Raw genomic sequence first — 25,997 nt, 5'->3', positions numbered from 1 at the left:
CACAAATCATTTTTTATTATATTATGATACAATCCAAACCAGTTTGGGACCTAAATGCTAAAATAACCTTCCCAAATCTTAGTCTGGTTGTCGTTAACTGCTGATAATGAAAGCAATATTTTGTGAAATCTAACTCTTGAATGTAAGGACCAAGTTTACCAAACATATGAACGCAGCTCTGTGACCTGAATGTTGTTGTGCTCTACACCATAACTCTCTCTGAAGACGTCTGCTGTATACTGTACATTATTATGCATTACATTTTTATACCTGACATTTTCACCCATCACATAAACCTGTTGAGCACAAGAGTTTCCACACTTACAGTTTCCTTTGTTTGAATCAGAATTAGTTGACAGTTGCACTCTCGTGTACCGTAGAGGTTTGATAAAGTTGGTTTGAGAAGACACTGAATTGATTGTGTGAAGACACTGATGTCACGGTGCGTTCATTTGCAGAGATTTCGCTTCATAATATTTGTGTAAATTGAAATTTGTTTTTTAACGCATTTTATTATTGCTTTGCTGTGATCATGTGATGTGATTTATCACTGTAAGAAAATAAAAAAAATGTAACATTCCTTTTCACACTGAGGCTAAGAAGATAATAAAATGGTGAAACCAAAAAAGTCTTGAGGAATGTGTGGGTACATTATTGACTGTAACTGAACCAGGATCAGTTTAACTGACCCTATTAGATACAGTAGCTGTGCGGATTCTGAAACTCTACAGACGGCACCTACACCACTTCAACTTCTTACCATCATTAAAATTAAATTAAACGTATTAAAAGTTTAAAGTCTACAATGTAAATTAAAATGTGAACCCAGTAACTATAAATTATGAGTTGCATCTTTTTGAACCATGAAAATGCTCAATGAAAATATGACTAGAGGTACAATATGCAGATGAATTGTGTGCGTGTGTGTGTGTGAGGATCAAATATTGTATAAACCATACAGAGTGAGGACATTTTTGCAGCTCCTCACACCTTTAAATTGCTTTGGGGGGGGGGGGGGGGGGTTAAGCCCTGGTTTTAGTGTTAGGCATGTGTTTTGTTATGAAAATAACATCTAATCAATTCCTCTGCTGGTTATATTTGAACGGTTTGTCACAGTCAACAGTGAAAGGTTTCTTTAATGGCCACAGAAATGGAAAAATAACTAGATGATTCAGAAGAAAGTAGAGCAGGGCTTTTATGGAGAATAATTAAGGCATGTAATCAGATTATGATAAAGGCACTAAAGGTGTGGGTATGTTCACTATTGCAAATAACAGGAGGACACAGTGCTCTGTTTTATGGACACTTGACACTACAGGTCATTACCTATTTAATACTTTTACTACATTACATAAAAAAACAGTATTTTCTATTTAGAATTGGGTTTAGGTTAGGGTATAGGCATTTAGTTGTGATGGGTAAGGTTAGGGTGAGGGGCTCTGGAATGCATTATGTGGATGTGTGTCCTCACTAGACCGCTGAACAAGCTTGTGTGTGTGTGTCCGTGCGCATGCATGTGTGTGTGTTCAGAGGTTTGAGTTCTGTACTGTAGTCTCATCCAACCAAGCATATATTAACAATTTAAAACTTATTTTATCATTTAAGCACTTACCATCATTTCCTGCACAAATTTTGCACAAGGTTAAAAATTGCAAATAACTTCCGTAAAGGCCTACTGTCCCTGTCTGTGTCTCTGTCCATTGTGAATATTAAATTTGACCGATTAGACTAAATTAGACTCAAAGCTGCATTGCAGCAACATTGTGGCACAACCTTTTGTGTTTTGTAATGATGAAAAGCATCTAATCAGTTCCTCTGATGGTTATATTTGAATGGATTGTCACAGTCAACAGTGAAAGGTTTATGTAATGGGCACAGAAATGGAAAAATAGAGCAGGGCTTTTATGGGCAAGAAGCAAGGGATGTAAACAGATTATGATGATGCTTCATTTAGTCAACAAACAACACTAAAGGAGATTGTTTTACTACTGCAAATAATAGGAGGTCTTATGCACTGTTTTACTGACACTTTTCTACACTGAAAATTGAACATTATTCATATTTTACACAAGTTAAAACTTAGGCATGGGAGCAATAACATGGAGTGTTTTGATTGTGGCAGTAAATTGGGATGTTGTACCATGTGCAGTACCATTCAACCATAACATTCAAACCAGTTACTAATGCTGTATCTCATCACTTCCCTTACAAGTGTGTTTTCTGTCAATACATGATTGCGTCTGTGTACATTTTTTTTGACAGCCAGATATAGACATAACAAGAATGTCACTGCATTAATACGTATGTGCATGTTTCAGCTGAAACCCCAAATCGGGTGATTGTACACTTATAAATATATGAAGTACAATTATTATTGTATACATCCAGAACTGTATTATTTGGATGATTGATTTCCTCGACCATGACAGGCAACAACTGAGCGTACACTGCCCACTAGTGGTTGGACCTGAACTCGCCCTGTGTTTCATTTGGACGGTGTGTGGAGACAGAACGAAGGATTCACTCACTCACTCCAAAGATTTATCCTGCCGGAGTTACGGTTCGTCCGCGGAAATGGCCGAGGAGTACATTAGTATTAGTTTGACTAGTTAAAGTTGAACGGTTTAGCGGCGTGGGGACAGAGAAAGTGTTGAAGAACGGACTACAAAGGACAACAATACACAAACCGCAGAGCTCCAGACTGAGTGGAGCCAGCAACTTGTGAGACGTTCCAGAGCCGCAGCACGACCACCGTAAGAGTTTCATATTCACACACTAAAAAGAAAAAAACAACCACTCCATGACACCAGACATTGTGTTTGTTTGCTGCAGGTTTTGTTCTCCTTAAACTCGATGTTACATTTGTAAGCGTTGGATAAAGTTTGTTCTTTCTGAACATTCGTCGACCTACGCGTAAGAAAATGAATGCACATTTTGAATATAGTTTGTTGAACACGCTGCTTTTTAGCTACATTGAAATACAAGTGATGTTGCTAATTTTACGGTCGTGTTTGTTTTGATAAATAAGTCGCAAAACCATCCTAAGTCACAACAACACTTAAGCGGGGACTAGTTTGTCAGTGCGGCGGAGTGATATGCACTCCGCCTCTCCTCCAGTCTACTTGTCTCCAGGAGCTGGAGGACATGGCACGGGGAGACGGAGGGAAGAGGTGGAAATCTAGAGGAAAATCACTAAGAAAGTAGGAACGATTGACCAAAATACTTGCAAGAACGCGGGTCACGGTGATCTGCGTGCTTCGCGGAAAGGTATGTGACTAAACGACTGTTGAATGAGAGGAGAAGGAGTGTAGTTTATTGAGCTACATCAGTCGGGCAGCGCTGGGCAGAGGCTCGCCGCTCTCCCACGGAGGGCTGGGCTAACAACTAGCATAGCTTAGCTTCAGAAGTTCAAAAAGTTTCTGGAATGGAGGAAGAGGAGGAAGGGTTAGTAACACAGGCTAACCACGGAGAGGTTGAAAAGAAAAAAACGCGCACTACGTTATACTCATGTAAGCTAAGCATGTCGTATACAGTTTAATTACCAAGCGTTTAAAGCATTGGTCTCAAGCTGAGTATAACTTTAAATTTAAGTTGAGTGCTGTTAACATTAGCTACTGTAGTTAGCAAACCCTCGAGGTTATGTACATTAGCCTGCTGCTGTTGGCTAATAGCATTGCATTGTGTGTAGTCTTTGGTATTGTTCCATTAAAGGTTCGCTGAATCCAGTCTTGTTCTACTGTTGTGGGTTTTTTGAAAGCGTTGATGCGTCTGTGAATCTATTTTCTCTTTCTCTGGTGGATGGGGGTGGTGGTGGGGGTATTCAGCTGCTGTTCAGTAATCAACAAGCCGTTCATCCACATAGTCTGTTCCCGGTAGTTAATGCATGTCAGGCATGTTATGACTAAACTTACAGAAAGTGTTGTGTAGTTGAGCATTGTGTTTTATAGAACTCCCTAACGCGAGGGGGATGGCATTCCTCATTACTGTAACTGCGACTAGCAGCTGCATTATGCAGGCCCATACCACAGCGATTCCGGGATGACTTTCATTGTTTACCACCTCAGTGAGTTTTCTATAGTCTGGCGTTTTAGAAGTTAGGGATGTCTCTGTACCACTTATTTATATACGATAGTGATAGTACAGAGTTCATGTCAATACATTTCTACACAACTACATTATGCTCCTAAGTATGTAACAAACAAAAAAACATACATACACGACTCTGTAAAAAATATTTTCACGAATATATTATTTATTATCAAATATTATATTATATATTATTTTCATAGACTTAGTTTAGTGAACCATTTATGTAACAAATGGATTTTAGATGGTATCAGATTTAATGTTATTCTGTAAGCGATATTCTGTCCAGTGATTTTGACCGCTGTCATAGCGATATAGAGTATCATGTTAGCTCATCTCTAATGGAAAGAATATTGTTCTTGCATTGTGATTTGCCTTGAACAGTAAAATAGATCTGCAACGTATCCCTGGAAAATGGCACCTCACAAAAAATGTTGACAGAATTGTATAATGTGTCAACTTCAGGAATGCTTAGCCATGTACTTTTCAGTGTTTAAAAAGATGTACTCTTTGTATGTTTAAGTCATTGATAGTTGTTGAAGGACTGATTACAAATCATCTTTAGTCATGGTTGCCGTTAATTTAGGCTTTGAGTAGCAGTCAATCACACTCTCCAGTCCTCCCTGCTGTTCCTTACTCACAATGTGACTGTTGTAGAAGTGTGGTCAAGGTTGATTTGATTTTCAGCCTTTGATGGTGAAAACACAAAGACCTATCAGTGTAAATTCTTGTTTGTATAGAAGGGATCAGTTTTATCTGAAAGATTAGTCATTGAGATTCAAATCAGGTTTTGCTTGAGTTGTCAGTTTAGGTGAGATTTATCTACTACATTTTGATTAAACAATACCTTTTCCTTATTATTTGGCTGGATCTGAGGTGTCTTTGCAGTGAAATATGGTACTCATCATTGCTCACCCTCCAGTAAACTAATGAATCACTGCTGATGTAGTTTAAAACGGTGCTAGCTGCAGCTAGATCTCTGACTATGAGAGGTCATGTGTAAACAATGACACAAACTGATGAAAGAAAGACAATGAATTATTCTTGCAGCATTTACAAGCAGATAACTTTTGTGTATTTGCACATGTCCCACTTTAGGTTTCCCTCCACTTTCATGTGTGAGTAGAACAATGAGCAGTGGAAGTGGGTGCAGTGCTGTTGGACAGCTGTGTACTGGAAGGGAGGGATGGGATGAGGGAGGAAGCAGCTTTTTGTGGTCACATCCTTTTCAACAAGGGCCGGTTTCACAAGCCCCCTAACAGCTGCTGCTGCAGGCTACATGTGTTCGACTTTCTGCATGCTATGGCTGCATGATATAGATTGAAGTGTCGTGTATCACAGGATGATTTTTCATACATGTAGGTGTCTGTATTAGGTAGTATTTGGTCTGCAAAACTTCTTTCAGAACATTTCTTGACGGTAGTTTTCATTAATCTTCTTTTCCTCCTGTTATTCCTTTTCCACACTCTGTGCACATGGTCGTAGTGAACATGTTGTTTTAAGCCCATATGCTGAAAATATTTTTTACTCGGAGCGCAAACCTTCTGTCAAGGTTGCTGTTTCCTTTAGTTCTTCTGTCCTAACCTACATCCCCAGAAATTTAATCTGAGTCTGTTCATTACTTTTTGAGTTCTCAAAGTCAGACAAACGCTAGCAGAACTATAACATATGTAATAACCAATGCACATATATGTATGAAACAAGACATTTTAAACCATGATATTCTTACCATATTGGTCAATATATATTTCTTTCATTTTAAAATCTGTGGAGCTTGCCAGCTTCACATGCTGGTCTGGCTACTTGCTTGGCACTTTCGGAGTCTTTCTTATTTTTTGTCTTTTCATATACACTATTTTATCCAAGGTCTACATGCAACACACATAACGAGATGACCAGTTATTTATTTTCATTTTACAGTCATTTTAGTTTCTGTAAGACTGGGTCACTTTACAGACATTTGATGAGGGGAATTCTGATCAACCAGATCTGAGTCATAAGTTGTGTCATACTGTTTGTCATCATAGCTTATTTCTCAATCTCTGTATGTAATGACAAGCATATTATTCAAATGCATGTGTCCTCCCTTCTGTTATACAGGTGGCTGGTGGGATTAAACGCGGCATCTAGGTTTGAGAATTCAGCCCAGAGAGGAGTTGGGAATTGTCGATGAGAACTGGTCAGTACCTTATTTCTAAGCCTGTCAACGCACACCCGGGAGACCTGCTGCAACGTGTCCCTTGGACAGAGGTCCTGATCTCGGCTCCTGCAGCCTGCCACCCCTCCCTCCATCAGTGGTGGTGACCCAGCACCGGACAGCTTGCTGCAGGGCCCTTCCTGAGCAGCAGCAGCTGCGTCCTGCTTGACGACTCCCTCCCCTCCCCTGCTTCCTGTCCTTGGTCAGACAAGGCTAAAGCTCCTCTCCCCTACCCCACCCATCATCTCTGTCAGCCTCTCATACGCTCACACAGATACACACTCAAGTGGGTTATTTTGCTGACCATTAACACTATTTTGAGATCAACAGTAGGGGACTCATAGATAGACCCCTTGGTCCCCTTGAAGTAACCCTCCACTACGTAGCTCCTGCCATTTACCTCCATATACAGCCTACAGCATGACCTCCATGTCTAGTCTCTTCTCCTTCACAAGCCCAGCAGTCAAACGCCTGCTTGGCTGGAAGCAGGGGGATGAGGAGGAGAAATGGGCAGAAAAGGCAGTAGATGCACTTGTCAAAAAGCTAAAGAAAAAGAAAGGTGCCATGGAGGACCTGGAGAAAGCACTGAGCTGCCCGGGACAGCCCAGCAAGTGTGTTACCATTCCAAGATCACTGGACGGCCGGCTACAGGTTTCCCACAGGAAAGGTCTGCCTCATGTCATCTACTGCCGTGTGTGGCGTTGGCCCGATCTCCAGTCCCACCACGAGCTCAAACCCTTGGAGGTGTGCGAGTACCCGTTTGGCTCCAAACAGAAGGAGGTCTGCATCAACCCATATCACTACAAGCGAGTGGAAAGCCCTGGTAGGTACTTTTGCTTTCAGGATACACATTCTTTGTTATACCAGGTGGTTATTGTTTTATACTTACTCTCAAGTATGTTAAAATACAAGAAAATAAAAATATAACTAGCATGGATATCTGCACATCCTTTAGCTAGAGCTCAAAGTAAAGCAGGGAGCTGGTAAACAAATCCACAAAGGTCAGTAGGCTGTCATCACACAGGCTTGTTTCACCCCACCCCCTCCATTTCACAGAAAATCAATATCACTAGCTCTTTTGGAGTCTTATTAGATTATATGCCTCAGGCTCTCCAGATAGGGTGTGGCATCAGAGAGTGGCTTACTAAATGCATGAACCACTCAGACTAAACTCCCAATGCTTTCTCATTACTACTCCCACCCTCCCTCCCTCCTTCTGTCACTCTCACACACTGCGTCACATACGTTTATGGACGACCCTGACATTACACTGGTTTGGGATTGCCAGCATTGTATTGACCTGTTCAAGGATATGTTTCACATATTGGAGTGAAGAGAGAATGTACGAAACATGACACATGGTGTCAATTGGTAGATGAAATTCATGGCTGTGGAAACGCGTGCTATCCTTTCATGTTAAACCCTTCAATGTTGGGGTTGTATGTGTATTATTTTAACAATGCAGTTCTTTGTAAATTAGCTCAAAGTAAAATTGCTTCAACTTTGTATTCAAATTGAATATGTTTATTTTGAGAAATGCATCCTTAAACGGCTATGTAACTCATCATAGAAATGAAAATGTGAAACACATGCCAGCACCACAGGGATTCACACAATGAGTTTGACAGTTGTTTTCAAGTGTTTCAATTGTAAAAAAAAATATGAAGAGTGTGAGAAACGCTCACACTCTTTAAATCAAACATTTCTAGTTTTATGCTTTTGATTGAAAACCAGTGTATTTGAATACACTGGTTTTAGCTTCTTTCGGACATACACTTGACCTACATCTCTGTAGAAATAGTTCTAGAAATTGCTCTAGAGATTCTCCTCCTAGCTTCATTGAGTTGATGAATAAACGCCACTTCATGCTGGTTCTCTGACTGTGATGTGTGTGGTTACTATTGCCACCTGACTCTAAATGCTAAAATGTTGTTGTTTTTAATTGATACCACAAATGCTTTCTATTGTTAACAATACATTTTTAACAAGCCAACTCTTTCACCCCGCCTTCATTTTTGTGTCATCCAGTGCTCCCTCCTGTCCTGGTACCACGGCACAGCGAGTTCAACCCACAGCACAGTTTGTTGGTACAGTTCCGTAACCTCACCCACAATGAGCCACACATGCCCCTGAATGCCACCTTTCCAGAGTCCTTCCAACAGCCCCACAGTGGTGGTGGCAGCAGCAGTGGAGGAGGTGGTGGGGGTGGCTCTTTTCCCATCTCTCCCAACTCGCCGTATCCCCCCTCTCCAGCCAGCAGTGGTACTTATCCAAACTCTCCTGCCAGCTCGGGGCCATCCAGTCCATTCCAGCTCCCAGGTATGCTAAATAATCTCAGATTAAATGCATTGCATTTTAGTTGAAAGCTGTTGGAGCGTCCTCCTGTTAACAGAGTGTTTATTCTGTCTTTCTCTGCTGAGTGATGTATGTTACGCTAATAATGTAACAATGAATAAAATTGTTAACACAACAATGAAAACTATGCGTTTGTGGAGTATTAGGGAAGTGGTGATGGCAGTGCAGGGTGGAGTGAGTTAAAAGTTATTAGAACGAACTACAGGTCATTATATATTCATTTGAGAATAGTTTTTTATGTTTTTTTTAAGTGACAATCCTTGTTTACATGATCCTGGGAAAGATGCCAGGCTATTGTGTTTTACTGTCATGTAGCCAGAAAGGGCCAACTGTTGACAACACTGATCTCTGGTGATTTGTGTGTTTTAAAGTAATGTAATAAATGTAATCAAAAAGTACAGAAAGTGTTGCTCAAAAGTTAGCGACAAAAGTGCCATGTTGTCCCAATTTTAGTTTGCATCTTATGATGCTTGCTGAATTTTTTAAACTGAATCATCAGTGTAGTAGAAAGTTAACCAGAACCAAATCTTTCATTCTTTATCCTTAAGAAGGCTCAAATATAGCAGTATCATTGCTTTCCGTTCTGCGTTATGCACTGACTGAATTTATTTTGCTATAAATACCATTGACTGTTCCTGTTTACGTTGTGTGTGTCTGATGACGAGTGCTTTGTTCTGCTTCAGTCAAGATCTGCTGACACATCTGGTGGCTGTGGGCAGTTGAGCAGTAAAAAAAATCTTGGTGGCAATTTGGGATTTGTGTTTATTTGTATTGAAATCCCTGATTATCATTGTCTACACTAATGCTACATAATTGTTGAAATTTCTGTGTGGCTTTTCTGCATTGTTTTGTGCCTCAGTGTGGACTAGAAAAGCTCTTATTTCATCTCTGCTGGGAATGTGTTAGCATGAGGCTTAGCAACTGAGGAATATGTGTAATCTGACACCATTTCCGGGGTACAGATCCTGTGATGATTCTAGGGAGTCTAGAGAGATGTTTGTGCGTGCATGTTTGTAAGACCATTTGCCAACAACAACAACTGGTCTCATCCTCACTAACTGCTCATTTAATGTTTCAGCTGACACCCCACCCCCAGCCTACATGCCCCCTGATGAGCAGCTGGGCCAAGAGAGCCAGTCCATGGAAACCAGCAGCAGTCTGGTGCCACAGAACATGCCCAGAGGAGGTGAGAAAATGCCACATTTAGACTTGACAGTAACACAGTGCACAATATTGAAAATATTGAATACAATTAATGTATTTCTGCTTGAACATCTGTGCTCTGTGTAATCAGGTGACGTTGATACTTTGCTACAAAATTAGTCAGTTCCAAATATTTTGCTGGACTGTCCTGCTTTCAAAGTTTTTGGGTCTTCTGTTAGCCTTTTTCTTATGAACATGTGTCATGATGGTTTATGTCTTGAAGGAGTTTTTAAAAAAAATTGATCAGAGCACACAATGTACAGTCAGCATAGCATAGCATGGATTTTTTTAATGTATTAATTATAGCCCAAGTGGATCTTAATGCAGATTGTTTGGATGAAGCCCAAACTTGCATACAAATACTCCCCTCATGTAATTGCATAGTAATTATGACAAATGGTTAAGATGTTTTCTCTCTGTGAGTAGCACCACTTGTGCTAGTATTTTTTTCCCCTCAAATCATCATCTTAAATTTATCCCATTCTTTTCCAGTTATCACTTTTTGTTCTGCAGTACTTGATTAAGAAATTACCTATTAATCATTTTCAGACCAATATTGGCATTGTTTTGCTTAAAAAGCATCAGCTCTGGGCTCTAATAGAATAAAGAGGACATCTCTAAGATGCTGTCGCTGCTGCAGCTGCCTTTACCAAAGTCACTTATGGCGTGTTCCCACCATTCAGTTCTAGCACAACTTGGCAGCATTTAGCAAAGGAATGTCTAAAATCACAATATTAAACTTTACAGGAGTCTGATGTATTAGTTGACTGAACTGCTGGAAGCCTGTGATCATGAGTTGTATTTCAGTTCAGTGATTGTGTCGGACAGTCTGTGCTCTGGTCATGCAGGAAGTACTGAAATAATCTTTTTAATTCACTGATTCTTAATGATTCGGTAAACTGAAAATAACTGCTTTGCTCATCACTTGTTTGTGATGCATATGAATAAATAAACAACATCAGGCAGTTTCGTGCAGCATGTTGAGGTGGTATACAGTAATAATGAGAAATGACGGCCTGGTACCAAACCGAGAAGAGTAGTGCTAGAACTGATTAATAGAAATGCGCCAATTGTTTGTTCAGGTCCCTCTTGCGCAATTACTGTCATATGATATATAGGAAACCTTGTAACCACCCTCTGCTGGATCCTAAGTGGTACTGCTACAACATTTGAAATGATTTCAAATAAAAAGTGACAGCCCTACTGCGAAAAACTAATTTGGAAGTTCAAAAGCACAGAAAACGGATCATCCAGCTAGCATGGTTGTAATTCTGAAGTAGAGTATGTTTGTATGGTATTTTTCCTTCTCACAAGACAGTTGATATGTGAAAGACTCTGAAATGTAGTGAATGCAACCACCTGCTATATTTTTACTCTGTGCGGAATATTTACTGCATTCCATAACTGAACTCATTCCATAACTGAATGCAGTTGATGAGCAGCTCTTGTTAACTACACTCATTCTGTTTCACCTTTCTAGAAAAGACTCAGGGCTCTTGCCAAAGCTTTATAAGATGACATAATGTACCAGCATACTAAATAAATGTATGTCAGGTTTAGTTCTAATGGGGACACTTTAATTTGTCATGGTGGACTTAATAACGGCACTGCTTGTTTTTTTATATACAGCAGCAGGGCTACTTATAGTCCCATACTGTCAAAGGCTGATCGTGCTTTCAACTATGTGTTGGCATGTTTATGATGATCTCTTCACACACCCTGTGCTACTTGTGCACATCCATTGTAATTGAACACCTAATATGCACGTGAACAGCAGACGCTATGACAGTAGACCAAGACGGAAACATTTTCACCACTGTTGCAACTTTCAGTACTTTTCATTTATCTGTCACTAACAATCTCCGTATTTGTTCTGATATATTTGTCAGTGTGTATGAAGTTGACAATTCTTATGCGCAATTTCCCAGATGTGCAACCAGTGGAGTATGAGGAGCCAAGCCACTGGTGCTCTATTGTGTACTACGAGCTGAACAACCGTGTAGGTGAGGCATACCATGCCTCCTCAACCAGTGTTCTTGTGGATGGTTTCACTGACCCTTCAAACAACAAGAATCGCTTCTGCCTCGGACTGCTGTCCAATGTCAACCGCAACTCCACAATCGAAAACACCCGCCGACACATTGGCAAAGGTATAACTCGCACACAAAGAAAGACGTATGCATTTGTGTGATTTCAGTGTCCTTACCATCATTTGTTTGTGTTACTCAGGAGTGCACCTGTACTATGTGGGAGGGGAGGTCTATGCCGAGTGCCTCAGTGACACCAGCATTTTTGTCCAGAGCCGTAACTGTAATTATCACCACGGCTTCCACCCCACCACTGTCTGCAAGATTCCCAGTGGATGTAGCCTTAAGATTTTCAACAACCAGGAGTTTGCTCAGCTCCTGGCTCAATCAGTCAACCATGGCTTTGAGGCTGTTTATGAGCTCACCAAGATGTGCACCATTAGGATGAGCTTTGTCAAGGTAAGAGCCCCATGACACAAGTGGAACACATTTAAACATGTGTCATTGTTTCTTTTAATAAGAGTAATAATCGTCATCATTAGTCACTGTTGAGCAATCTGTTGTGCCTCGTCACAGGGCTGGGGAGCTGAATATCATCGACAGGATGTCACCAGCACCCCCTGCTGGATTGAGGTGCACCTGCATGGGCCACTGCAGTGGCTGGATAAGGTGCTGACACAGATGGGTTCTCCTCTCAACCCAATCTCCTCTGTGTCCTAATGATGGACTTCTGGGGCTTGGGAGCCTGTTTTCACTTTTTCCCCCTCAGTGATTTATAATTTAAGGCTGAACTGTTTACACTTACTTTGGGAAGGGATGCTGACATCTGGCTGGAAATTCAACATCGGCAGCCAGAATCGATTTGTTAAAACTGAACAACATTGCAAGCAAGTGGAGAAAGAGCAAAATAAGGAATAGCCAAGGAGCGGTAATGACATGGACACACGACTGCTTGACGATGTTACTACACGAGCAAGAATTGAGGGCTTCATTGTCAAGGTTGAATCTGTCAAATGTTAATTTTTGCGTCAAGTTTTTTTCAAATGATTTTATCTCTCTGTATGTGTAGTTTTTATTGAAACAGAGCTGTTTCACTACTCTGCATTATGTTCAACAGACAAATTGGAATTTTACTGAACTTCTTTCTTACATTGTTGTCTCATTGTCAAATATTTACAATTGAGATGTAGACACAATTATGTTTACTGTTAGGCTCAGATATAACGAATGCTTTCTTTTTTTATAGTCTCTACTGCTAGAAATGAGCACTGAGCTACTGCCTTTAAAGAAAGTTATGTATGCCAACCTGATAGATTTTGATATTGGGAGATCAATCACTGAACAAGTTTAATATGCCATAAGCTAACAACAGTGTGAATGTTACATCTTTTGCAATAGAAGTAGTCATTTATGATCTAATCAGACAATGGACATCATTATTACTGATTCTTGTTTGTACTCAAGTTCAAATAAGAGTGACTGTATTTTCCATACTCACTGTATTAACAATATTGTGCACTCGTGGATTTTGTGGCGGCATATTAAATTTTGGCATGGGTACCAAGGCATTATGTTGCTAAATAATTGACTTCATTAGCTCAAAGAAATAAACAGGTTATTTGGTATCAATGATTTCTTAATTTTCTGTGCTTGTGTCTATTCTTTTACATTTTCATACTTGAAATGAGGTAAATGAAACTTGAAATATTAATAAAAGTGATCGGTATGGAACATGTGTGTCAACATCGATAAACGGTAACATTTATAGCAGGCATGTGTTCAGGCATGAGAAGAGGGCAATTATGTGGAGGTCTGAAAGATTTCCAACACATCACCACCCATTTTGTCCACTTACAGTTGGTCTTTCGATGATTATATTTTAAATAGCCAGTGAAGATATGATTGAACACCAGTCAAACTTCTAACCCATTGTATATCTGTGCCACAACAGTACTGGACTTTATTTAGAGTACATGCAACTGATGGCTTATATCTGCTTGGTGCTGAGATTGCAATGAATAATTCAAAATCTGTTAAGTGCTTACAATAGAAAATCTTAACCATGAAAGGCAGGACGGTGGCTTTTCCTTCTGTTTGTGATAATCGTGTTGTGTGAAAGACTGTAAGCAACAGGATTGTCGGATAAAAGATCAACTGGAAAATCATTCATATAATATCAACATCAGAATAAGCCTAACGACATGATGCCATGATTTTATTTGTTCTGCTTGATACACACTAAACAGACGTGGCTTTTCCCAGTTGATATACGATGTGGAATTTCCATTGGCCGATATATTTGGATTCTGTTCTTTTTTCCCCCTCCCATCTGAAAATAAATACACCCTTTCAATAATAAATGATGCACAAATTGTGTGATCTAAATAAACACTTACTGAACAACACTTATTTTCCATCATTCCGCATTTTGTTTCTGTATTGCAGTAAACATACAGTGCTAAACAAATGTATTAGACCACCACCGAATGTAATGTTTATGTCAGAGCTGCCCTAAATTAACAACATTGGTGTGTGTAATTGTTAATACACCAGAAACACATGCTCTTTAATTTTAATCCTAAAACCAAATTATTATTGTTATCCATGAATTTTCAAATTTACTGTATTACAAAAAAACCGTATTCACTTGCATTCCTGAACAGATTTTTTTTTGTTTTAATTAAATTGAATTCATTTATTTCTGACTTCTCAGACTTCAGCTCAAATGTGTGTACAAAAAGGTGAATTCAGTTTGTTCAATAACAGTTTTTGAAAGATTATTAAAAAAAAATATATGAATGTTTTTTGTGACAGGTCGTCAAATAAATTGATGCACTGTGTATTTTTTAAAACAAATTAATATAATATTTTAAAGCTTCTGTGCATTATCAATTCAAATGTTTGAGAAAGTCACATTTGAACATTTGAAGATATTTTATCTATACAATTAATGACTAACCTCTTCAGAAACCTGTGTTGATGTTAAATCAATTTACAAATTAATTTCAACAGAAACAGACAGTGAAGAAGAGTAAATCTCCTTCCTAAGACAATGAAACATTTTAAAATTAATACTTTAATTTTAGACAATATTTTCTTCTATCATTCTTTATGCAGACAGGAGCCAATTATGTGTTTTTACTGTGTGTGTGTGTGAGGCTGAGCATTAATGTACATGAACCAGTCAGACAACTTTCTATTGGTCCACGTTACTATTTACCGTAAATATCCTAAAACGTGGATCGCTTAATTTTGTCCAAAGTAACTAATAATACGTTTGTATTTTTTTTTAATTGGGAATGAAACAGAAATAATACGTTTCCTCTAAACTGTTTTTTTTTTACGAATAATATTATCTTTCTATTTGTATTATTGTACATTCACACATGAAGCGGTGAATTTGTCTTGCGTCATATTACCTCAGCAGCCGGATGTGAGGTGGCTTCAGAGGAGCAAGCCAAAGATAAACACGTAGCCAGACGAGCAGGGGCGAGGGGAGTAATTGTTGGAGAGCGTCTGCTGTGAAAGTGTTGAAATGGAGTAGCTGGTGGGAATTCGTAGATATTAGCAGGCAAGGAAATTGTCGTTAGCTCGACCGAGAAGCAAGTCGTCTCCAGATACCGAGTCGGTAAGTCCAGCAGAGTGCAGGAAGCTGGGACGTTACGAGCTAGCTGCACAGCTAGCCAGCGTAAGCTAACCTAACTTACCCAGTTACCTGTCATTCTCTATGAGGTACTTCATTAAATCAGCGTAATTAACAGCCGCACTGTCAACTTTTTAAATACATACGTGGCAAACCTTGCGTTAGTCAGGTCAAGTGTCTTGTCCTGAAAGCTGTCACAGGGTTAGTTGATTTAGTGCGACTCAATTTCACCTTATTATTAGCGTTGCCGTTGAGTTTAGTTAGCCTCCTTAAAGGGATGAATGTACATGTTGTGGATAATGATTTAAACGTACGTTTCCAATAAGGATTATGTAGTGTTTTTTTAACGATGCTGCCAACAGAAGGTGTATGTTTCTACAAGAGACTGATGCGACCACATCTACAGCAGTGGGAGTGTACACGGTGCCAAGAGTGTATCATAAAGTGTTTTATTGAACACTCGTGTAAACTGCTTTGTTGTTGTTGCTTAGTATGGAGATAAACAGGAACACGTGGCACGTTGACGTTTCTGTACGTGTTATTACAAGATGTCACACAAATGTCAGTGTTGCTCGAAGTATAGATTATGATGATACACTATTTAATCATCAATCATGGGCTAAACAGCATAATTTCTCCAGGTTCATGTAGATTCAAAAAGCAGTGTTTGAGACATCCATTTATTAACAACAATATGATGAAATTTAATCAATCGGCTGACCTCATCTTAATGCCTTCTTGATGAAGCAGTCATACTGTTATTTGTGTCTTGTTTTTCTCTGACACTTTTTAGAAATGTTCCCCAAACTGTTTCACCCCTGATGTTATCACTGTTGCTGTTTGATTTGTTGTCTGAATGCTTTTAATGAACAACTGAAAGAGCAGCAGCATAAAACACTGAAAAGACCACATAAGCCATTAAGCTGTGGTTAGTTTCTCAACACGTGTCAGACCTCAGACATCAATTTCAGCTCAAATGGGTTCCTGCACTTTCTGATTTGAATCCACAGGAGAGAAGGTAATTGTCAGCTCCAGTGTAGCAAACAAACGGTCATCTTTACAGACAAACATAAAAGACACCAAGGAATGTGTCTGATATATGTGATTATCATCACGTGCACTGGTATGTGTTTAGATAATAAAAAACTTTGTAGAAAGTTGGAAGAGAAGTTGTCTTGGATTGGTTGATTTGTCGTAGCGTTGTTTTCATTACATGAGCAATGAGGCAAAAAGAAAAAAAACATTTGTGGTTCCAGAAGAAGGAGTTAATTGTTTGATAATTTTCCTGATTATAAGGTATAAGTAAATCTTCTCAACAGGTGTGGCAGAATGAGTAACTAACTGGTTGAGTTAGAGGATTTTAAGCTTTGCAACCATAGGTCTACTCATTTATAAATGAATCTTGTTCCGCACCCGTACAGTATCTCAATTCTTCTGTGTATTTGCATATCGCTCATCCACCCAAGTCAGCTTTCATGTCGAACATCCTTTTTCTTCTTCTCATCTCTTCATCTGTTTCCCCTCCACAGTGTCTACAGCATTGTCCAAAATGGTACGAGCTACTTTGGTGACTGCCACCAGTCTGGCACTGACTGGGGCAGTGGTGGCACATGCTTACCTCCTCAAACACCAATTCTACCCAACTGTGGTCTACCTCACAAAGAGCAGCCCCAGCATGGCGGTAAGAACACTGCTGCAGTTCAAACCTCATTTTCACATATTTCTTCTATGAGAATATCTATTTAACGTGACAATTTTCCACATCATCCAGTCCACTTCAGTTGCATTGTAACAAATCATCTTTTTGTGCCTGTTTCTGGTATCAGGTGTTGTACATCCAGGCCTTTGTGTTGGTGTTTCTGCTGGGAAAGTTCATGAGAAAGGTCTTTTTTGGACAGCTAAGGGCTGCAGAAATGGAGGTACAGTTTCTATTTATAGTTATTATTCACCATTGTTCTTAAAAAAGAAAAAAAAAACATTTGTATTTAAAACTGTAGTTTGGTGATTTTTGTTTTGGATTTTATTATTCTGCCTCTGTTTGACCTTTATGGACACAAACAATGTAACATTATTTATATGCTGTGTCCTTCATCTGAAAACTCTGTCAAAACAATACTATCAGACCTGACTGAGGAAGCGTTTGTGTGTATACAGCAGCAGTGCAGGGGCGGGTGGGGACAAGAAATGTTAATCCTGTCAATCTGCTGAATGATGGGTTTTTTTTAAAACCGCAGAATTCACTTCTGAAAGTTTTCGTGGGCACAGCTTTGTGTTTTCAGCCACACTCCAACCTGTTTGCAGTCATCTCGCTTTACTACCCCAGTGTTTCTGTTGCCTTCATCTGTCTTTACATAAAACAAACCTCCTCCAGTGGGCAGTTTGGGATTGTCTCTGGGTGACTCAACATCTAAACACCACTCTTCTGAGAAATACAGAGAGAAATGCAGAACTTATTTGACAATGGTTTGAATGTAACAGACATATGTTTATATTTTAAAGTTATGCTCTACAGTTATATTATACACTGACTGTGCATCTAATCTGACTATTTTCCACTTCCTTGTCATCCACATCTACCCTCAGCACCTCATCGAGCGCTCCTGGTATGCGGTCACTGAGACCTGCCTGGCCTTCACTGTGTTCAGGGATGACTTCTCCCCTCGCTTCGTTGCACTCTTCACCCTCCTGCTCTTCCTTAAGTGCTTCCACTGGCTAGCTGAGGACCGCGTGGACTTTGTGAGTGATGATAGAGAAACAACTTCCTCATCAGACACAGTACACTGTAAACTTTCTCCACTGTATTTGAGTGCAGTACATCATTTAAATGCAGAAAGGAAACATGGGATACAGCAGGATGGGGCAGATGGTGTGTGACTAAAACGACATACCTCAGTTAAACAAACATTGTTCTGTGGCATTTTGCAGCTGATAACTCAGTTATAGATTGAGTGTGAAGGGCCTTTGTTGTACTGGGAATAGGAAAGAAAGGTGAATTGAAAAGAGTTGCTTGGCTGGTGAGGAAGGATTTGCGAATATATTAAAAAACAGCAGTTATCAGTTGAAAGACCAGTAAACCATAGCACATTCCAGGTTTATGCAGTATACTTCTGTATAAGGGAGTCGTTAATAAAAAATGACAGACTTTAATCATTCCATTATATGAGACTGTGTGCTAGTAGTGTCTAAGTAACTATCTAAATGTATTTTTCTTTTTCAGATGGAACGGAGTCCTAACATCTCCTGGATCTTTCACTTTAGAGTGTTATGTAAGTACATGTTACCACATCTGGTATTGTTTCTGCAATTCTGTGTAGTTAATAAGAATAATTTCTCACTTATTAACTATCACTTATTTCTTTCTTTCATTTCCTTGGAATACTGCCCTAAAACAAGCTAAATGAAACTGCATGCAAATAATTCTGTCAGCACATGAGGACAAGTGCTCTACACTGATAAAACATGTCATTTGATTAAATATAAAGAGCCTTATTTGAATCCAGAACAGAGGTTTATTTTGAGCAGTTACTTTTAGTTATGTTTTCTCGTTTATATGGAGTTTCTATGTGTTTGTGTTTTACTGAAGTGTTATTAAGTATTCTCCTTTATTTCCTGCAGCTCTCATGGGACTACTTGCTGTCCTTGACTTCCTGTTCGTCAACCATGCGTGTCATAGCATCATAACTAGAGGAGCCTCAGTCCAGCTTGTATTTGGATTTGAGGTTTGTTTTGAGATGAAGGATTGTGTAACCTAGTGTTGTGTGAGCCTGCAAAAAATTATCGATATTTGCTATGTGTGTAGGCATGTTTTTACTTCTTAAACAAAAAGACTTTAAACTGCCAGAAAGCTCTAAGATGTTTAACAGTGGAACAGGTTTTTGTTGTGCTACATACTTGCAACACCAGTGTTGTAAGATAATTTCAATAGCGTCTCCCCACTGTTTGCTCATCAGTATGCCATCCTGATGACCATGGTGCTGACCATCTTCATCAAGTACATTCTGCACACTGTCGACCTGCAGAGTGAGAATCCCTGGGACAACAAGGCTGTCTTCATGCTCTACACTGAGCTCTTCACAGGTAGCTTCATCCACTGTACTTCACACATCATGATGCTGTTTCCCCATGACACAAACATGATGAAACGACTGTTTTTATTGCAGGTTTTATCAAAGTGCTGCTGTATATTGCCTTCATGACCATCATGATAAAGGTCCACACCTTCCCCCTGTTTGCCATTCGCCCCATGTATCTGGCTATGAGGTGAGCAGCTTTACTGATGTGTGTCAAATCATATTTCATATTTTAGGCATGTTTTAATTCTCTTTTTTTTTCCTTACTAGGCAATTCAAGAAAGCTGTAACAGATGCTATAATGTCTCGAAGGGCTATCCGCAACATGAATACATTGTGAGTAATTATTTTGCATAATTTTGAATTTGTAAAAATTATTTCCTGTTGTGCTTTTCTAGTAGTATAATCATTTCCATACACGTGTCTCTCAGTTGGACAAATGTGTTCAAGCTACTTCTACTAAATGGATGCAAAATATTGTCCAACTCTAAAAGGTGTTAATGTTTTTGAGAGGTTGTTGGAAAATGTAAAGGGGTAAGCTGTAAAGCTTTGGCATGCTGTGAATCACATTGCAGCAAACCCCTATAATTAGTCTGCTTCATAGTATATTTCAGGTGTACACATCATGTACGGTTAGTTTATTGGTGTTTGTTGTACTTGTATATGTAGTCAGTTATACTTAAACCTCTTCTCTGAAAGTATCTCAGAAATAGAACTGCCAGTCAATCATGACTTTTTGTCCTGTTTGCCTGTGATTCAGATACCCTGATGCAACTCCTGAAGATCTGCAGGCTTCTGACAACGTCTGTATCATCTGCCGTGAGGAAATGGTCACTGGAGCCAAGAAACTGCCTTGTAATCACATTTTCCATTCCAGGTAAGTTGTGTGATAAATTCAACAGGTCATACTCCATGGTTTCAATAAAATAAAAATAATTTAAGTGTCAGAAGTGGTCACTATCTCATTATTTATATTCCTGTATCTTGTATTTAATTAACATCATTTGAGGCCTTCTGGTGTTGCCATTATTTTTTGTATTACTTAAAATAACGATGTGTCGCCCTCCTGTCTTCTCCACAGCTGTTTGCGCTCCTGGTTCCAGAGACAGCAGACCTGTCCTACCTGTCGCATGGACGTCCTGCGGGCTTCAAATAATAATCAGACTCCTGCCCCAGCTCAGGCTCCACCCCCTGCTCCGGCAGCTCCTGCCAATGCAGCCGCAGTCCCTCCAGCTAATGGTGAGGGTCCAGACCTGTTGAACACATGCCCCCCATTTTTCTGCTGCCGGTTGTAAAGCTTAACTGTGTCCAAATTATGAGCAGTGCAGGATATCGGTCATGTGCATGCTCTCTATTATACAGCAGCCGGTATACAAGAGCAAACCAGAGAAGAAACATTCCTTTGAAACATCTTAAATGTCACCTCAGAGTGGCCTGCATGCATGAGGATTTGAACCAACCACTATCAGAACTGTTGGGCTTAAAGCCACTTCGTCAAGTTTGTTTGTAGAAATTAGAAAAGGTGAAAATGGTACAGTCATTAGAATGCTTTATATCCAGTCTTCAAGCTTGTTTTACATAATTCATCTGCAGCACAGCTCTTTTTTTTAACTCTAATAATGGATATACTGCTCTGTTTCCTCTCCAGTGGCTCCAGGCATGATGCCAGCTTTTCCTCCAGGCATGTTCCCTTTCTGGGGTCCCTTCCCTGCAGTGCCTCCTCCTCCTGCTGGTCCTGCTGCAGCCGAAGCTCCTGGTGCTACTGATGCTCCACAAGGCAGCAGAGACGCCACACATGCAGCTGGTTGGGATACAGCTTACTGCCCCGATTTACTTTGCTGTTCATCAGGAAGATTTCATTTAATTGAAATTAATATTGCAGCAGTGGAAATTTATTATCAATCTTGAGATGTACTATTTATTGATCATCCTCTTATGAGGCCTGACTGAAGGATTTAACAATAGCTTGCCATGAACCAACATCCATGTGAGCCACATACATATATATATATATATATATATATATATATATATATATATATATATATATATTGATGCAGTGAGTAACCACTGTAACACCAGAAACAAAATTGTTCTAGTGCGCTCACAAATGTACATAAAATAATTCATTCTAAACTCTCTAAGCACACAAACTCCAGCTTAGTACCAGCTTATCACTGTATCACTGTGGATGGGATTGTTTCTTCTTTGGGTCAAAGCTTACATCATAGCATATGTACATTCAACATAACCTAACTGGAGAAGATAATATTGTAATCATATTTGGGGTGGTTTATACTCCACTGGGGCATATGCAGGTCATCAAAGTGTTGTGTGTGTGTGTGTGTGTGTGTGTGTTTGTATCAGGTACCAGCCAGCCCACGTCATCTACTGCAGACGCCTCCGCTGCAGCAGCTGCTCCAGGATCCGCAATCCCAGGCTTCCCCTTCTCTTTCCCTCCTCCTCCCTTCCCCACTGCACCATGGCTGCCAATGCCACCACCTCCCTTTGGTAAGAGCAAAGAGTCAGTGCTGCCTCACAAAACTTAAAAAAAAAAAACACATACATATAGTGACGGGACACTCTGTTGTCCCAAGGTGATTTATTACAGGAAAATAAGTGAAAGGAAGGTATGTAAGGAAGCTGAGCGATCACACCATAAACATCATCTTATCAGTCCTCTGAAGAAATACAGAAATATTTAAACAATCACGAGTAAGTCATAACTCTGAGGTTGCTTGTAGTTATGATTAATGCTCTGTCTCAGTCTGACTGGCTCTCCTTATCCTGTAGAGTCACAGAGACCTGGTCTCTGTAGCTGCTTTCACACAGCACATTTGTAAAGGAGGTATGTAAGGACGCAAGGGTCTACAAAAGCTTAGGTTTTGGGGTGGCGCCCAAACACGTATGAAAAATGCATGGAAGAAGCCAGAGGGGTTTTTAACTAAGGTGCTTGAGGGTCTTGCTTCTGTCACGTCCCTCATTACAAAGCAAAACCAGCTTTACTGAATTTAATCAATTCATTAAACTAAGATAAATGATCAAAACAAAGACAGTAGATTATCAGCATCACATTTCCATCACAGCTGCTTCAATACTCGGGTTAAAAAACTTCTCTCTCACCATTTGATTCGCAAGCTCCGTCTGGATGATGGTGGTTCGTTGTCACAGACCACTTTGACCTACTTCTTTGGCCGAGTATCAAAAGACGTGTGTTGAAAGTAGTAGCATTATGATGTGACACGGACACACCCAGAAAAACAGGCACGTCAAATGCACATCGGCACCAAGAAGGTATAGTATTTTTGCGGGTAAAAGACGCTAAATGTGAATAGCCTCTTAGACATTTTCTGGAACTTCTGGTCAGCGTCCTAGTCAAATTTTTTGAATGATTACAGGAGTGAAACCGTGTGGAAGTGCAGCAGGAAAAGCTCCAGGTTATTCACAGCAAGCAAGTGGGAGAGTGTCCTGCCTGCTGCATGCTCAAGTTAGGCTCCACCTCTATGAATTCATCTGACCCAAATAGTCTCCTACTGAATTTTTTATGTGTAAATGGTGAAGTCAAACTTGTGTCTAAAAATGACTGACTACAGTGTTCTCAGAACCTGAAGTATTGTTTCAAATTTAAAGTTGTTAAATGTTTTGAACACTTATCTACTTTTAACACAATATTTAACTCCAGTCAAGTCAAGTTAAGGTCATCTTGTCTCCCGCAGTGTCATCAATGCCTCCCCCTCCTCCATCTCTGTCCCGGATGTCTGAGGAGGAGCTGAGGGAGCTGGAGGCTGAAGGTCGCCGTGGCCTTGAGGCCAGACTCCAGTGTCTCCAAAACATCCACACCCTGCTTGACGCCGCCATGCTCAACATCCACCACTACCTCAGCACCGTTGCCACACTAACGTAAACAAACCTCCCTGATTCTTTTGCCGAGTTACCACATATTTTAACTCACAGTATTGTATTTCTTTGTATCATCTATTAGACATCAGCTTTTACTCTTTCTCCCACAGTCCTCCTCAGCCTCAAGGCAGCACTGGAGAAGCGAGCGGGACAAACCACACAGCTTCGTCCTCTGCAGCCGGCAGCAGCTCTGAGAGTGCGGCCCAGGTGATGGAGGAGGAATCTAGCAGCTGTAAGTAAAACAACAGTTCAGTGGAGACAGCCGAGACAACTATAACCAACACTTCAGAGATTGATTAACTCTTTTTTTTTTTTTTTTTTTCCCTTTTCAGTTGATCAACTGAATGGTGCTGCAGTGTCTTCTCAGCCGGCTGATTCCACCTCCACTGCCTCAGAGACAGAAAGACAAGAAGCAATGAATGAAGAAGTGGAGGCAGGCGAGGATGGAGAACCAAACACTGCAGAACTGAGACGTCGTCGCCTCCGTAAGCTGGAATCCTCGTCATCTCCACCCCCTCCAGACAACTGATCCGTGTGTAGACTTGGACATATCGCTCTGGACCAACAGGAACTATGAGCTGATTGATCTTTTCTTTGGTTCTTCGTTGCCTCTGTTCCTGGCGGCTCTGGCCTTCCACAGGCTCAGGTTTCTTACTGTGTTGGACTGTGTTGGACTCAGGCTGCTGGGAGACACAGTGATCTTTAGTCAACATCTTCTTTAGTGCTCATATGGACCCTGTCTGAAAGCACTTGCTCTACTCCTTTATCTCCTTCCCCCCAAAAATGACTACTGCAATAACAGCACTGCAGGTGTTTGTAGGTTTAATCAAGTGGAAGAGGACGTCTTCAGTCAATGTGACAGAGATGGTATTTGGACGTGTGCTAGTTTTACAGTCAGTGACGTCTTTGATTTGTGTTTAATTTCTGGTTTTTTTTCAATGTAAAGGTGGTTGCATTCACCACATCAACATGTTACACTGAACCAGGATCAGAGTCAGTGAACTGAGATCACACATTTGCTTTTTTTTTTTCTCTCTCCCTTTAACATTCTTCAGTTTCCTGGTTTCTCAACATTGCCACCACAGATGTTGTAAGATACTGATTTATTTGAATGTGTACATACTGTATAGAGTTTTAATAGGATGATCTGTACATAAAGCAGAATAAACTGTTTGAAAAGGTAGTGGCACATCACGCTAGTTTTAATGTTCACATGCAAATTGATGGTCTGTGAGGACTTTTCTGCAGGCAATTAAAACTCAGGCTGTTGGATTCAAACTCACTGCACTCACTACATACATTTCTTTCATGAACTGAACTCCAGTTTTCAATTATCATTCAAAAAATATCATCCCATACCTTTTTGGAAAAGCTTAGATCCAAAGGTAGACATCCATCTAACCAAACTGACATTTTTGAATCTCTAATTTGCAGTGTTTAGTTATGACACTCACTGGCCACTTCTTTAGGTATTCTGTATCTAATAACATGTTAGGTGCTGCTGTAGCAGAATCTGGATGTCCTGTAGCCCATTTGCTTCAAGATTCAACATACCTTGGTTGTAACAAGTTGTTATCGGAGTTACTCTTCTTGGCTTTCTATCATTTTGAATCAGTCTTGTCCTTCTCCTCTGACCTCTGGGATCAACAGGGTATTTAAGCCCAGAAAACTACTGCTCATTTAAATCAACTTTCTTCCCCATTCTAATGCTTGGTTTGTAAATTCATTAGGTTGTCTTGACCTCGTCTACATGATAAAAATGCATTTAACAGTTACCATGTGGATGACTTGTTAGATGTGTGAACACATAAATAGGTAAATCCAAAGAATCCTTGCTAAACTTAGTTTGTTTCTCCTGAATGTTTGTTGCAAACAGCAGTAGTCGCCTCTCTTGTGTTCAGTTGTCGTGAAATAAAGTCAACTGAGAATGTTTATCTGCCTAGTTATGATAAAATGATCTGAATGTGTCTGTAATATATTTTAACATATTACCCTCCAACTTGTGGGTTAGTATTTGCTTTGTGAGGATCTGATTCAGGGTTTTAGATCTAGACTCTTTGTTTCCACTTGTTCAAACTGGAATATTCAGTCTTTACTGAACTTCTTTGCTTGTGGAACTGACTACAAATATACTGATAGCGTTTTTGTTCTTTTAATGTAATACAACAATAACACAGTTCATCAATGGAAAACTGAAAGGTTTGAGAATTTCTCATCACCGATGTTTGAACTCGTTCATTTTTTGGGCGAACATGGATTGAACGTACTGGATTACTGCCTGATGAACGTTACTGTGAACGCTTTCATTCTGGTGTATGTGAACGGCACGCTCTCTCAGTTTAACTTCGTTCAATAGGGTGCCAGATTTCTATAGAGAAAATCCGGCTAATACACGGCGTAGACAGGCCTTAATATGCAGCAGAAAAACACCCAATCTGGCAACACCAGCCACCAGTGTCGCACAGCCGCGTGCATCACCAAGCAGGCAGCATGGAGGTGTCGTATGATTAGTTAAA

The 25,997-nt window shown here is 40.0% G+C and overlaps 2 protein-coding genes across 3 annotated transcripts; both read left to right on the top strand.

Moving 5' to 3' along the window:
* Positions 1–2,533: 2,533 nt before the first annotated feature.
* On the top strand, positions 2,534–14,204 carry smad5 (SMAD family member 5). 2 transcript variants are annotated; one of them, XM_083891497.1, is made up of 7 exons: positions 2,534–2,753; positions 6,187–7,106; positions 8,312–8,602; positions 9,717–9,824; positions 11,770–11,991; positions 12,071–12,327; positions 12,445–14,204. In XM_083891497.1, the coding sequence occupies exons 2-7, from the start codon at positions 6,704–6,706 to the stop codon at positions 12,586–12,588; spliced, it is 1,425 nt and encodes a 474-aa protein (XP_083747623.1). In that variant the 5' UTR covers positions 2,534–2,753; positions 6,187–6,703; the 3' UTR covers positions 12,589–14,204. The 2 variants fall into 2 exon arrangements, with proteins under 2 accessions (XP_083747623.1, XP_083747624.1); XM_083891498.1 differs by lacking the exon at positions 2,534–2,753 and adding an exon at positions 3,135–3,267.
* A 1,152-nt stretch (positions 14,205–15,356) lies between these two features.
* Positions 15,357–25,161, top strand: syvn1 (synovial apoptosis inhibitor 1, synoviolin). The gene is made up of 16 exons (XM_083891496.1): positions 15,357–15,496; positions 17,041–17,192; positions 17,338–17,430; positions 18,095–18,247; positions 18,729–18,777; positions 19,127–19,230; positions 19,462–19,588; positions 19,672–19,771; positions 19,852–19,917; positions 20,342–20,458; positions 20,663–20,820; positions 21,230–21,385; positions 21,949–22,092; positions 23,298–23,481; positions 23,592–23,713; positions 23,814–25,161. The coding sequence occupies exons 2-16, from the start codon at positions 17,061–17,063 to the stop codon at positions 24,008–24,010; spliced, it is 1,902 nt and encodes a 633-aa protein (XP_083747622.1). The 5' UTR covers positions 15,357–15,496; positions 17,041–17,060; the 3' UTR covers positions 24,011–25,161.
* Positions 25,162–25,997: the final 836 nt, after the last annotated feature.

The sequence above is a fragment of the Microchirus variegatus genome (assembly GCF_963457635.1).
Source record: "Microchirus variegatus genome assembly, chromosome: 6".
NCBI lineage: Eukaryota > Metazoa > Chordata > Actinopteri > Pleuronectiformes > Soleidae > Microchirus > Microchirus variegatus.
The sequence above is the reverse complement of the archived record's forward strand: the minus strand, read 5'-3'. Positions and strand labels throughout refer to the sequence as shown.